Consider the following 15,648-nt stretch of genomic DNA (forward strand, 5'->3'; position numbering starts at 1 on the left):
TGAACCTCAAATTAGCACTACTTAACTAACATTATGTTCTGTGGATAAAAGCAACTTTCACCCTTCAGCATTTTCCCCACGCACAAGAGGACTGATGATTCTTCTCTGTTTTTGCTTCATGGATCTCGTTGTTTTTCTCTCTTGTTCATTGGTAATGGAAAGTAGATCTCACGCACCAGAACTCATCTTCCAATTGAGGGATGTTAACATTATACAAAGTGCACACCTCTTAACCCCTAATTTCTTTCCACTTTACTATATGACTGCTCTTCAGAGCACTACTCTAGTGTGCTTCAAAAATCAGTAAAAACAGAGAAGAAGGGCAACTAAAAGTACAAGTGCTTTTTAAGTGCTTTTTTTCCACCAGGGCCAGAGTGCTTAACAATTCACACGAGCAAATGGGTTCTGTCCATCTTCCTTTTATTTCCGTGTCCTCGGCAGAAGAGGAAAGTCAAACTGCAATAGCAGCACTGGAAAGGAGATGAGATTTTATCCAGCTTCCAACATTTTAGGAGGTGTAATCACAGGCTGGCCACTGTCAACTCGCTTTGAAAGAACAGGACCAGAAGGGGATTTCAAGAGCCATCCTCCCTTGTAGGCAGGGAGTTACATTTTGTTCTTAATTTTGTTCACACACCCTGGTTAAGCCTCATAGCTATGGGGCTGTGTTGCTCCCATTTCTCTTGGAAGACTGTTCCAGAGCCTTGTTCTTCTGATCCGCAGTAACCTTCAGACCCTTAAGGCTGGCACAGACGCCTGAGTAAGTTTATCACCGAACCTAACTCACAGAACCTATAGCATGACTTCAGTGCAAACGTGGCAGGAGGTGGGAGCCAAAATGAACTCCCTCTGGAGCACTGTAAGGGCACTTAGATGAGGAAAAGGTACACTAAGACCACACAGGAGGGAAGTCCTCCAAGTCTTGCTTCTCCTGATTCTTTCATTCTTACAAAATACCCTCTCAAAAAGCGGACTCTGCTGCAGGAGGGCCAGAAGAAGGACAAGATCCATCCACGACGCAGCACACAACGCAGCTCCCGCAATAACCCCGCTATTCCCTGGTGACGAGCGCGGCGGCCTCCAAGGCAGCGCGCCCAGGGGAGCCGCAGACCGAGATAGCGGGCAGGCTGCCCGCACGCTTCCTTCTGCAATCGCGCACACTGCAGGCGCGCAGATATAACTTTTATATATATATATATATATATATATATATATATATATACGTTCTTCCGCAGGTGCGTACCCGTAGCACAACGCGGTTTACACACACACAGACACACACACACTCGTGCGTACGTGTGTGCCTGCACGGCCGGGGGCAGCGGCGGGCGCGGGGAGGTGCCGGCTCCTCCCCCGCCCGGGGCCGCGCCGCGGGGCCGCGCACTCTCCCGGCGGGCCATGGAGGCGGCGCGGCGGCGGCTGCGGGCCGCGGGCTGGGCGCTGCGGGCCCCGGCGCTGCTGCTGCTGCTGGCGGCGCCGCCGCTGCTGCGCGGGGCGGAGGAGGAGGCGGCGCGGCGCGCGCGGGGCGAGCAGCAGTGCCACTTCTACGCGGGCGGCCACGTCTACCCGGGCGAGGCGACGCGCCCGCCCGGCTCCGACCACTCGCTGCACCTCAGCCAGGCCAAGAGTAGGCGGCGGGCGGAGCGCGGCGGCGGCGGGGAGCGCGCGAACGCCGCATGGCGGCCGGCGGGGCGCGCGCGGGGGGCGTCAGGGGCGGCGGGGCGCGCGCGGCGGCCGTTAACGGCGGCGGGCGGCGGCGCGGCGCGGGGAGGTGGCGGCGCTGCGGCCCCTGCCGCGAGAGCCACGTCAGGCGGTGGAGGGCGGCGGGCGGCGGCGCGGCCCGGGCGGCGGCGACGGCGGCAGCGGGAGGAGGATGCGGCCCCGCGGAGCCCGCAGCGGCCCTGGGCGGTGAGTGCCCGGGCGGGCAGCGACCCCCGTGCGGAAGCGGCGCCCGGCGATCATGGCGGCGGCTGCCGCCGAGCTGCACCCGGGGCCACCGGGGCGCGAGTCAACATGTCCGTGCGCGGGGGCCGGTGCTGCGCGTGGCTGCAGCCCCCGGGGCCCTGCCCGCCTCCGCTGGCTGCGCCCTGGTGGGTGCGTGTGCGGTGCAGAGCGGGGAAATGCGCCCCCCGCTGCTCTCGGGAGTCTCGCTTCTGTACAACTGCAAAACAAGAATAAGGAGGAAAAAAAAACAGTATAGTAGCAGCAATCCTTACTGAGAGAATTTACAGTTTTAAATAACGTTTCCTGTACTGAGCCAGGACAGAACTTCCATTTTAAACCTGGGCAAACAGATGGTGTGGAGAATACTGGAAGCCAGCCAAGATAGCCATGAAGCCAGCTGTTTCTCTCTCTCTCTTTGTAATATATATTATTACAACATTTCAGGCATTTGGAAAAAAAAAATATCTTTGAATGACCAAAATGCAGCATATTTTATTTAATTCTTCCTTCTCTTGCTAATTTGAGATCAGTTGAAGTTAACTTTATGCTACAGATTCACTGAGGATTATCAGGTTTTTGGTGGTGCTGGGGTTTTTTTTTCAAAAGAAACAACATATTTGGGAAAATCGTAGGCCGGTCTAAATAACTTAGGCACTAGTCCTTGTCCTCACTTGAAAATAGACCTTTATGTTTAAAGACTTAGTTTTTTTTTGTTTTTTTTTTTTTTTTAAAAAAAAGCATTAGAGGGAAGTCCTGAGCATGAAATCTGATCAAAAATTTTACAAAAAAAAAAAAAAAGAGGAAGAACATTTTTCAGCATTCATAAAACTGATTTTGTCAATCATATCTACTGATTTTTTGTACTCATATTGATGCATCATTTGTGACTTATATAAATTAAACCTGAAGAAGAGTGCATGCGCTGTCTCAGACACAATATGTCTCATGTTTAAAGGTGTGTGTCTGATACAGGTTATTTTTTGCAGTCCTTATTCGGTGCTTTTTCCTGTCTATATTCTACAGCTATATATTGTCCCATGAAAATCAAGAAATAAGTGTTGTTTCACCATTCTGTAACCTGGGCCAGCTGTTAACTTTCTAAAGAGGAAAGTTTTGGGGTTTTCAGTTGTGTGCAGTACATTATTTTTCAAACATAAGTAAGAAAGTTATGTACACCGAACCAGCTGATGAAGACCTTGAAACATGTGCTTCATGCAGTCTCTTACTTTGACTTTCCTTTGTATTTCAGTCTCCAAGCCTGCACCTTACTGGGAAGGAACAGCAGTCATCAATGGAGAGTTTAAAGAGCTAAAATTAACAGATTACGAAGGAAAATACCTTGTCTTCTTTTTCTATCCTCTCGACTTGTAAGTAAGACCACTGTAGACATATTAAACTGAGCCCTCTGTAGTTAACTCATAATTCACTTTTTTTTTTCCTGTGCTTTTTTTTATTCCCACTCCCCCCCGGCTCCCTCAGGTGAAGGTTTGGGCGAAGAAAAGGGGGAGATGGGAGAAAAGGCATTCTTTGGTTTTGTGCTTTAATAATGGGTGGTCAGATTGTAATAAAGTATTTGTCCAGATAAATTCTCCCGACAAAATGGTGATCTTCCCTCTGTACCATCTAATGAGGCAACCTTTTTATTCTGTGTATTATGCTGTAAATCATTGCTGCAGACAGAAAATAGCATCTCATCTATGAAGGTAGTGCATGAAAGGACACTAAGATATAATGTTTTTCCCCATCCTAAAAGTATTTAGCATTACCCTCCCTTATTTGGAATGCAATAATTTCACTGGTTCAGTGAAAATGCTCCTGCTTTCTACCAAGCAGTCCCATTCTTTTCCTCAAAATGAGGAGCAGATTACGCATTACAGTGACTGAGATGCATAACTACCTTATTCCCTTAATAACTTAATTAATTGGTTTGCCTCTTAGCTTCCTGCTTTCTTACAGGTTAAAGGCCAAGGAATTGTGATCATCTTTACTATTCTCTCTCTCTTCTGTAGCAAAAGAAGTTCAAGTTAAAATACTTAAAACAAGCAGACATGCGCTACACCAAGGAGTACAGTATGTTCCACTGCCTTGGCATATCATGCTTAAATTCAGCCACTTCATATTTGGAAAGTTCAGGAGAAAATAATTATGAATACACTTGCATCCAGATCATAAGCTAATTGTAGGCTTCTAATCTTCTTTAGAAATAAACTGTAATAAGATGATCTGCAGAAGTCCCTTCCAACCTCAACCATTCTGTGATTCTGTAGTTAAGATAGAATCTGAGATGGGAAAAATTGTCAATCAGCATTTTGGTGTATATTTGAAGAGGCAATAAAAAAAAATCTGAAATAATTTCTGAGGAATCCACAACTTCCACTTTTTATTTCAAACAAATTCTAACTGCTTTGATGAAGCTAGTTACTAAAAAGGTAAACAGGGAGCTTTCTGGATATTTGAAGGAATTTTTACTTTATTTTGTCTTTTATCTAGTACATTTGTGTGTCCAACCGAAATAATTGCCTTCAGTGACCGAATTGAAGAATTCAGAGCAATAAACACTGAAGTAGTAGCGTGTTCAGTGGACTCAAAGTTCACTCACTTAGCATGGTATGTATTTTGTGTCTTAAAAAAATACATTAATTGGTCCAATTTAGCTGAAGAATGGTAATCCCGGTTTATAGTGCATGTAGATATATCTTAATGTATAAAAGTGTGATGCCATTGATAAAACTTTAAAAACATTTTTTCAGTGGTAAAAAATCTAAACTCTAGTGTATGAAAGTACCTTTATCTTTGAAGGTTGCTTAATATATATTGCTTGAAATACATCATGTCCCTATCCAAAATATTTCAAATACAGAAAAAAGAAAAGAAAAAAAAATGCAGGTACATAGTTGCAAGTGTCTGTACGAAGAGTATGCTAATGGCATTCATCTCCCCTGTGTGCAGGGAAGAGGTGGGGGGGGGGAACAGTAAATTCTCCTGCCTGTACTGTTCTGGTTTGCGGCTTAGTTTTCTGTAGAGAATATAAAACAATTAAAAATACTGCTACATCTCTCCTTTCAAAGGATCAATACTCCTCGAAAACAAGGAGGACTTGGACCAATGAAGATTCCACTTCTTTCAGATTTGACCCATCAGATTTCAAAGGACTATGGCGTGTATCTGGAAGATCAAGGGCATACGCTTAGGTATTCCACCTTTTTTAGTTCATTTTGCCTTGTTGGAATAGGGCGTCTTACTATACAGTTAAAGGAATATTTGAAATTATGCTACCCGTGTGTATTATTATTATTATCAGAGTGGCTGGCATTTTTTTATGTGAAATTGAGGACACATCTCATGATCTTGTTTCATGCTGTATAAGCAGTCTGCAGCTAACTTGCAGTGTGTACCTGCAAAATATTTTTCCTTCACATTTGCACAATTCAAACTGTTCTGGCAGCATACCATGCGAACTATTTGTTACCACTGCACAAAATAATTTGCATTAAATAATGTTGATGTGCAGCCTTCCTTTAATCCTTGAAAATACTTGTCAGTGTGATTGGGATTATAGTGGTCCCACACAGATGCAGAAATACTCCTTGGCTAATGAGCTGAGCAACACCAGAAAGTGGCATTTTTGTAAAGCAAGAGCACTTTTTGCCTGGGCATTCATCCTCGGGGATGAGATAAATGCCAAAGAACATGAGAACAGCCACGAAGAGCCTGAACAAAGGCAAAGGTGGCGCTGGGGTTGACAGCACTCAGCAGCACCATGGTGAGAATTCCCCAGAGCTGCCTTGATTCAGGAACCTCCCAAGTCCCAGTGAAGACAAGACTGAGGGTAACAAATGACCCGTTTCTTTCCTGAATTTTACTGGTTGGTTTTTGGAACTTTGTAATATCTTACCTTCTGCCACACCCCAAAGTGTAGTTGATGCATCTCCTCTTCTGTTTTTAATAATCCCTCAGCTCATTGATACTACTCATAAGTAGCATTGTAAGGTGATGTGTATTGTAGGATGTTTGCAGAGATCAAATTCCTGCCATCCAGCAGGCACAAAACAGTGCATGAACACCACAGCGTAACTAGTTCTGCTTTCTAAAAAGAGAAATTCATGTATGTTTTCACAGAGGCCTTTTCATTATTGACAATAAGAGAATCCTGCGGCAGATCACAATGAATGACCTTCCTGTTGGGAGATCAGTGGATGAAACACTTCGTTTAGTGCAAGCATTTCAATACACAGACAAACATGGAGAAGGTGCTCTTTAAAATACTTTTTTAATTGGAAATTGCTTAGACTGTAAGGTTTATTTGTAGCTTTTTGGAAGCAACATACTTGGTATCATCAGAGAATAGAATGGCGAAGTATGTGTGAAGTGGTTTGATTTTCCTGCTTCAGGGTTTTGTGGGCCTCCATCCTCCCTAGGTTGTCTCTGGTGTAGTAATTTACACAGTAATTTACTTTACACCTATGTGAGAATGCGGAGCATAAAGTATCTCTCAGTCTGAATTGAGGCATATGTGTATACGTGTGTGTGTGTGTACCTACATATATATATATATATAAAATAATTCCACAAGCAGAAGTCTGCACTGTATATGATATACTGAAAAACCAGGCCCAATCTTTCAGTATATTTTGGTAGACTAGGGTTGAGATGCACAACATGGCAGTCCTTGTCCCATGTTATTTATTGATCATCATCTGTAGTAAATAATTGAAAATGCTTCATGTCAAGGAACACTCTGAGGCTGTGAAGGTTAGATCCCTGGGTAACAGGCATACAGGGTGATCTTCCCCTGACAAAGTGTTTCTCACTGACTTCAGGTCATTATTTTGCCTCAGATAGGGCTGTATTCCCCCCACCATTCAGCCATGGGGTGAGCTTTTTACAGGCACTTTAAATAGTGAACTTTAACACATTAATTATTTAAATATATTTATTTAAATATTCAGATATTCAGCAGCTTAATTTTCAACTCAATTTCACTTGGCATTTAAAAGCATCTTCAGCTGAAGAGAGACGTACAGCTGCAGTTTACCTATGAACAGAAATGGTACAAATTATCATGCTTTGCTGTGCAGAATTAGATGAATGCTGATACTTAGGCTGCAAACCTAACAGTTTCTCAGTATGGAAAAGGAGCCTCTCAATTTAGTTGCAGATTAATCTTGATCTATGCAGAGTGTTTCCAGAGTGCACAGTCTTTTCCAGCTGTGCATGCTCTCTTGTGAGTCTCTATGAATGCTGAAGCAGACCTCCTGAGACATTTTGTTGGATTCTTTGCACAGAGCAGGGAGAAAAAATCATTCACAATTCCGGCTTTGTGTCTGCAGTGCTCTGCAGGTGCTTCCAAGCAGTGTGAAGTGGTGGGAATGAGGGGCTGAGCCCTCACAGAGAGCTGTGAAGAGGCCCGGGCTTCACTGGGGAGCGTATGGCCACACGGGACTTCAGGATCTCTGCAGCAGCCCCATTAACCACAGTCCTTGTCTTCTGGACAGGCTTCAAGTAAAATCACTCAGTCTCCAGTGGAAACTTCGAGCTGATTCTCTTGCTTAGCAGGCTTTCCCTCGTGTTGGTTTTAAAAACAAGCTAGGTCTCAATGTTGTTCATCTGTATTTTATCGTGAAACTTCTCTGTCCAGCAGGAATAGGTGTTTATTCTCAGATATTATTTTGGCAGTGCTTTGTCTGGAAGGGCATGAGAATTAAACCAAGATACAAACATCCATCCAAGGATAGGCAGCTTTCAGTTAATGGAAGTGGTAGATAATATAATTTACAAATGTGTCATTGACACCATTGATTTATTTTTTAAAAAAGAATATTTAGCAGTTGCAGGTATTTACATGTGATGATTCTGTGCTGTTTTACTTCAAGTTCAGAAAGAGTAATATTAAAGACCAAAAAAAAAGTAAGTGAAAATAATTACTTTTACTAGCTTTTTTAGCTTTTTTGTCTTTTTTTTTTTTTCCAGTTTGCCCTGCTGGCTGGAAACCTGGCAGTGAAACAGTAAGTCATTATTTTATTTAAATCCCCATACTATTAGAAAACACCTAGCAAACATTTTCATTAAAGCAAAACACAAAATTGTTGCAGCATTCAGTGAGATGATAGGAAGGGAGATGGTAATTTTTGTTAGGAGTATTTCAAGTATTAGTAAACTCAGCTCTTGGATAGCTACCTATTTCATGTGAAATAACAGAGGTGATGGGTCAGCTTCGGAGTTTTCAAGTTCCACTAATCATGTGGGAACAACCCTTGAGCACGCATTGCTCACTGCTCGAGGGGGTTTTGGAAGTTGAAAGGACAGGGAAGGGTCCTGTCGCCTCAGTTATTGGTGTATATGGGAATGAGGTGCCCTGGAGCCTTGGCTGGAGATCCTGGGTTTTACCCAGGTGTCAGGGATGCTCAGGAGCTGCTCCAGGATCCCGGGGCAGTGTGCACGGCCAGAGCTGCAGGAGGGAGCCCTGCTTCAGCTTCGCAGCAGCTCTTGCTGCTGCCCTGCTTGTGGCTCCCGGGTCCGGAGGAACCAGCGCTAGTGTCGCTTATGTTTGGTGGGCCCGGGTGGAGCCTCAGGAGGAGGAGGAGGAGTCTTCTGCTCAAGGCCTGAGCTGCCTCCGTTAGAGGGGCTCTCTGGCACTCGCGTGGCTTTCACAGAGATGGGGCTTTCGCTGAGCCAGCTGGTCGTGACCACGTGTTGCTTTTTCTTGAGAGCTGTCTTAGGAAAAAAATAGGTCCCAGCAGCTTCTAAGCAGAATAGTGTGCATTTTAATTGACATTAAGTCAGTGGAATGTTACACTGACGTTTTATGCTTTGGCTATGAAATTTCTCCAGGATGATGGGAGGCGGGGAGCTAGCAGAGGTTTGTCTCAGTGGGACAAGTTGGATATTAAGATTTTAAGACAAAAGAGGGCTGGTTGGCCTAGCAGATACCATTGGAAGTTCTGACCTTCATAATTAAATTAAAACTGTAACTTCATATTGCTTCTTACATTTCTTCTGAAAACCAATCTTACCATGCTAAGATTAATAGGTCCAATCTTATCAGTTTAAAGCACTGAAGTAAATGCATAAGCTACTTCTGTGTAGGAAAAAAAAAATGCAGATTATTTAAATAGAGTAGTTCAAAGGCACTTGCTTGAAGATGCTTTGACCTTGGTGGCCCTGCCTTCTAAACATGTTTGATTTGATTAGATCAAACCTGAGGAAGCCATGAGAGTGTGGTGGCCAAGGGAAGAACTGTAAGTAAATTCTAAAGCACCTGAGTGCAGGTGTTAACTTGTACCTTGCTTTTGGGGCAAGCAACATTGATGTACATGCTTTGGGGTGTATGGAGTCTTCCTTTGGTAGCCTGCACACTCTCTTCCACCGCCTGCACCTTTCTGCTCTCGGGCATCTACAGTGATAAACGGCAACCTAGGGTCAGGCCAGCTGACATGCAACTCTCAGGTGGTGTTGGTGGGTTGGCCTTAACATCACACTGTGAAGTACAGTACTGTTTTGATTTTATAGTACAACAATATCTGTGTGATCGTATTTTTAGACTAACCTTTTCTTTTTCTTTCTTTCACAGATAATTCCTGATCCCGCTGGGAAACTGAAGTATTTCGATAAGCTAAACTGAGGCTTGCTTCTGTTGACTTATATAGGTCACGTTCAACTTGATTTTTGACAATAAAATTTCATTAATTTTGTTACTCTGTTGAATTTGACTAATGCATAACCACAGTGGAACTCTCTGGCTCTAGTTGTTTGAAGATGAGCTTGACTAGTTTATTAGTTAGAAAAGGATAGTGTCATGAAATACATGTAAACATGTCTACCCGGACAGCATTGCTTAGATGCTTGTTTTTCCCAAAACATCCTGTCCTTGGCAGCTGAGACTTAGATGCCTAAGTGTTGCTGCTGATAGGCTGCTGGATTTCTAAAAGGTCTTGTCTGCTCGGTCACGTCCTAGGAGCTACAGCTGGCAAACAGCAACTTGGTTATGGTTCACCAGAACTACTAGGAGTAGCCTGAAGCCAAAAGTGCAGTTACAGCCGCTGAATGGAATTTCTAGCTTGTCCAGAGTTGGAAAACGGTTACTTCTTTAAGCTATTAACAGAGCTATGCTACATTAATCAGTACAACTGCACTAGAAAAGGCAACTGCGTCAGTTCATGTAATTCAAGAGTTGAAAGAGTTGAACCAGTAACTTCTTCCTCGTGCATTTGTAGTTAACATGCTGATGAGATCCATTCTGTTTCACAGGGGCTGCATTTTCCCTGGTCTTAAACTGTTAACCACTGCACCTACCGGTTATTACTTTGTGCTGTGCCACGGGTGACCAGGGCTCCTGGTTTTAAAGTCGTAGTTGTCTTTCCCAAGATTACTATTTACATGGCCGCTGTTCAACAGAAACTTCTGTGGCTCATGCAGAGGAATTTCTTCTTTCAAGGGCTAATAACATCACCTTGTATGACACACCTCACGCTCCCCTTCACCAGAGAGCAGAATAATATTTTTCGTGCCCTTTCTCGCTTCCCCCTCTTTAACCTATGGGGCACAGTTTATGCAGCTGGAGAAGCAGTCCCCGATAGCAGCAGTGGGTGCCAGCCCTGCCCCAGGGCTGCTTCTCCTGGTCCCTGAAAAGGCCGGAGATGACGGGTCCTCCCATGCAGTGTCACCCGTGACCACATGTGGGCACCACACGCTGGGGAGCTCAGTTCCTCACTGCCCCTGCAGGCCCTATGAAGCCTCCCCCTGCAGCTGTCCAGCTGAACTGGACCAACAGATGTATCCTCACTGCTAAGGTTCTTGCCCGTGTAGACATCAACGAGCAACGAGCATCTCTCTAGAGTGGTGGCGGCTGGCTGGGGGTAGAGGCTGCTGCTTGCTTTTTGCTTCAACTTGGTACAAACGACAGCTCAGGGCAGGGCAGGCAGAACTGCTGCCCCAGCGAGCGGAGCAGCCCAGTGCCCCAGCCCCAGATGGAAGAGCCCGGGTGGTAACTCAGCTCCCTGCAGAGATCCTGGGAGGGTGATGCCAGAGCCTAACAGAGGCAGAACAGGCCCCAGGGGACACGGATGCCAGAGGCTGCAAACGCAGACACCAGCACGTAGCAGAGCCCCTTGCTCACACAAGCAGGCTGTAAATCAACAGCAGCAGGATTTTGTCTAGAGCCTTTATCACCCCCAAACACCAAAACATCATCAACAAAGAGAAGGCTTAAATAGCCTGGATATTGTTAAGAGCCCAGGGCACAAAACAAGCCCAACACGGGTGTCTCTCTTACAGATAACTGCTGTTCAGCAGTATGGTACGAGTGCTCACTCTGCCTTTTCAGCCTGGTAACTCTCACACACACCTCATGCTCTCCCAGCAGCAAGGACATTTGTTCTGCCAAGCAGCAAAAGAGGTATTACAGAGAATGAGAAAGGAGTTATCAAGCACCCGTATTTTGAACATTCTCCAGCCTACTGCTCCTTGCAGAGCCAGGCATGAAAAACGAAGGCCTAAGGAATTGTTTTTCAAAAAGTTCAATAAGAATAAAAAGTCCTAAGGAAACAGTCCCTAAGCAAAGATACATGTCACTGTATGTACTTGAAAGAATATTTCTGTGGAAAGGCAGATTTGGATATGCCGTGAGGAAAAGACTGGGGTGAAAAATATTGTCCACAGTTGGCAAAGATAACGACAGGTTTCAATTAGCCAGCTGAAACTAATTCCAGTTCTTAGTGACAATGAAACACTGAGGCAGCAATAGAAGTAAACTTGCCTCTTCTATATGCATGTTACTAGCAGTTACCTATTGCTGGAATTAGAGGTTCCCATGGTCTTGTTAAAATACCTGGATACATTTATTCACAGGTGTAGGATTAGCATGTTCAAATAAGCTCCAGCAGGGCAGAAAATCCTTTAAAACTTCTGGTATCAAATAAAAGTGACAGTATCACCTAAAGAAAAGAGCACCCACCAACAAGCCTCCCTGAAGGCCACATTGCACGAGGCAGCCATAGCACGGCCTCAAATACACCCACTCACAAATAGTGGTGCACAGAGTTACATCTAAGAACCTGGTCTGGGGGTATTTACAGGTCTCTCTCAGAAGGGCACGGAAGTCAGATGCATGACTCTGCCATTTTGAACTTGTCTTTTCAAACGACAAAAGACAGAATTTTCAGAGATCCAACTTCTTTCCAAGTTAATATAAGTTCTTCTCTGAGCCCAGACTGAAGGCTCCTCCACTGCACAGTGCCCATTTCGATCTGACCAAATCTTCAGCAAAGAGGCTCCGGAACACGTGTTGTGGAGGTGAACAACCGCAAAGCACATGACCACCAGCAGCGAGCCCGCCTGCTTACAGCTCCCACTGCTGTTTTGGGCAAGCTGTCCCAGCAGTAGCCAAAAACTGCATGGAGGTGAGAGGCCTTCTGCAAGCGCAGAGCAAGACTGGCTGAGGTGCGCAGCCCCCTTTACTTGTGCTACTGTGAGCAGCAGCTCCCTCCAGCAGCACCCAATTCCTGAGGTGACCTGCCAGGGCTCCCACCACCCGGAAGGGCCCAGGAAGCACCAGAGCAGGGGATCTGAGCCCCCAAGAGCCTCCTGCGTAGAACGCAGGGCAGCACCAGCGTATTTTATGGGCAGGGACCCCAGCGAGCAAGAGCAGCAGCGAGGGCAGCCCCCCGGCCGGTGCAGCGGACACGGTGGGGACCCTGCAGGTGCCCGTGCGGCCAGGCCAGCCCTGGGCACAGACGCCCTGGGAGCACTGAGGGAGCCAGGCAGCCGCCCCACCACAGCTGCTCGCTGAGGGCACCCCTGTTCCTGCCGCAGCACGGGGAACCTGTCCTGCTTTCAGGCCCAAGGTGACGCACAAAGGCAGTGCCAGGGCAGGAAACAGCAGCCACAGCCCTGCTGCTCCTCACCGAAGTCTGATACTGCTTCCATCACAAACCACCTTTCTTCAGTTGGAAACCCCCACCAGTGCTTCCATAAACTCTGAGTATTTATCGTCTTCTCTTGCTAGCTGGTCCCTGACCCAAGCTGAAATGGTATCTCACACACCTACATCAAAATCTGTTCAGAGGAGGACCGGCACTCAAAGCTTGTCACCAACAGATACTGACAAAGAATGAAGAGGACATCCAGGGAAACCAATGGAACATGCAGGGATTTTACACTTCCTGAACCGAAACCCTCCCGTGCTGGCCAGTGCTGCCCCAGCTTTGGCGACTTTTCCTTCCTGCAGCACTGAACATCCCTCGTCAGCTGCAAGGCAATCAAGAGACTTTGAGGACAGATTATTAAAAGCCATTACAGTATTTTTATTAAGTCATTTTTAATCATTTTATTTCTGACATAGAAAAACAGAGACATTTACCTCCCACTACAGAGCCACAGGCAGTTAGGCAGGTATGTTAGCTATAAACAAAAATATTTACTATTACTCCACTTAGCCTTGCACAGTAATAGTTAGTCACTCTACAGCAGTGAGGGGTTGGTCATTAAGTTGCAATATAAGCCTAAAATAATAATTACCAGGTTAAATTATTTTAATCCTGAATGTGAAACTTAAGAAAACCAAATTTTATATCACCCATGAAGGCACACAGAGATATTCATTAACAACACTCCTCAAACACAGATATCCTTAGCCTGTACTCAAAGAGGGAGACATCTTGGAGTTGCCTTCCGAGACTAAAAGTACATGAGCAGAGACTCTATATATTTTTTATTTCTATATATAGTTTACATAATTTTATATATTTATATATATATATGTATATACACACATACACATATCCTGTAGGGCGATATATACATTTCTATAGTTAACTGTGATTGCTATACATTCTTAAGATAGCATGAACTTTGAAAATACACATCCTTTGAACATCTTCATTTGCTGAATTCACTTTCTTCCCTGTACCCAGGGAGTTACATCACGCCTTTCCTCCCCACTGTGTTATCTCTTTTCCTCCTCTCCAGTCACTCTCCACGTAACTTTATCAATTATGATAAATTCATCTTTAAATATAACTGAAAAGGAGCAGAGGAAGAATTTGGTACTCACTTAAGTTATAACTGTTATGCAGAAGCAACCCATGTAGGGCCACTGGGCCAATGCTAAAAAAAGGACACAGCCAGAAATAATAGGCAATTCTGAAACAGATCTCACAACTTCTGACTTGGAGCACCCCACAGTGATGCATACAGCAAGGGTAGAAGCAGCTGGGCTAGAATTTCAGTTATTTATTTGCGCGACCAGTCAGATATACTCAGCTTCCAAAGAGTTTTAGAGCATGAAGAGGAAGAAAACATAAAACACACACCAAACACATAGCCAGTTTCAAATCCATTAAAGACTGTAAGATCCTACAGCTGCCTCCACAGCAGGGCATGCCTGGAAAGCGGCGCTCGGTACAAGGGAACCGGCCTCACTGCAGCGCAGCAATTCTGCAGCCATGAACCTCACGCTTCCATTCTGGCACCACGGGAAGCTGCTCCTCACCATGAATTACTCAAACTTTCCTACTTTGAAACAAAATCTCGTCACATTGCTTTATTTTATCAGCTCGTTTCATACATCCTTGCTGAGCCACCCCACATCTACTCACTGCTTCCCCATTTTGGAGACCTGAAGCATATAAGGGACAGCCGAGTTCACTCGCTGGCACTATAGAACACGATAGTTCCTCCACTCAACCTACCACTGAGCCCTGCTACTGTTGTTTGGGTGTCTTGATTGCACAGACCATAAGTTTAGATCTGTAGGTACCAGACAACCAATTTTGTGACTGTCCTTCAGAGATAACCTTAACAGCCTCTAAAGCAGTGCAATTCTCACTCTATTAGAGTACAGCCCTACACAGAGGTGGGAGCAACCTTCTCTCACCATTCAGCAGCTCACCTGGGAGCTGCTCATCACAATTCTCGAGACCCCTGACCCCTGCATTTATCAAACACAACCATTACCATTTTAGCAGCGCTGTCCTTTCTCTGATCCCAAATAACCCATTTCCTAGACTCAATCTGATCTCTACTCTACAGACTATCAGGAATAACTCACTCAGGAACACACTTGCAGTTACAGTAACAAACAAACAAGCAAAGCCCCCCATGTCTTTTACAAGGAGCTAGCAGGACTCTCCCAATGCAGAACAGCCCGTCTGGCCATTTTATTTCTTTACAAAACCTAGTTCCCTCCCAAGAGAACAGGAAACCACCTGAAACAGAAGCTGCAACAACCCTGCAAAAGCCCAGCTGGTGGAAAACACCTGCTTGCCTAGGCACAGACATTCATATTGTGGATGCGCTCCAGCAACGTGAGAGCTTCTGCTGCTGTCCAGGTGCCTGTGTCTTTGGTAAGAAAAACAAGATCCCAAACCCAATTTACGCACTAATGTAGGTCAAAATGGCTTCATCGGTGTTTATCTACTACTTTTCTGACAGAACTTCTACCCTTCATCAGAGAAACACTGAGGAACTATCATGGGAAATAAGGCAGACGGTGACAAGACAGCAAAGGTGACAATGAGATCTCCAAAGGCAGACAGGCAGAAGCTCTTTAAAGATTAAGACAGATTTTTTCAGCCTTCTTTTCCTAAAAATAATCTGTGCCAATGTACATTTCTAAAAAATAATAATAAAAGCTAGTAGCAGAGACTAAGAAATCCACTTATAGGCAAATACATAAACAGTGCTAAAAAATAACTTTGTTTTGGCAGC

At 45.0% G+C, this 15,648-nt stretch overlaps 1 protein-coding gene across 1 annotated transcript; it reads left to right on the top strand.

Moving 5' to 3' along the window:
• Positions 1–1,398: 1,398 nt before the first annotated feature.
• Positions 1,399–9,640, top strand: PRDX4 (peroxiredoxin 4). The gene is made up of 8 exons (XM_088532768.1): positions 1,399–1,627; positions 3,194–3,311; positions 4,435–4,551; positions 5,013–5,135; positions 6,064–6,194; positions 7,915–7,949; positions 9,136–9,182; positions 9,515–9,640. Exons 1-8 carry the CDS (start codon positions 1,399–1,401, stop codon positions 9,516–9,518), a joined length of 804 nt encoding a protein of 267 aa, XP_088388894.1. The 3' UTR covers positions 9,519–9,640.
• The last annotated feature ends 6,008 nt before the right edge of the window (positions 9,641–15,648 follow it).

This window comes from Tinamus guttatus, unplaced genomic scaffold (genome assembly GCF_059628265.1).
Source record: "Tinamus guttatus ecotype Peru unplaced genomic scaffold, ASM5962826v1 Tinamus_guttatus_pri_ptg000470l, whole genome shotgun sequence".
NCBI lineage: Eukaryota > Metazoa > Chordata > Aves > Tinamiformes > Tinamidae > Tinamus > Tinamus guttatus.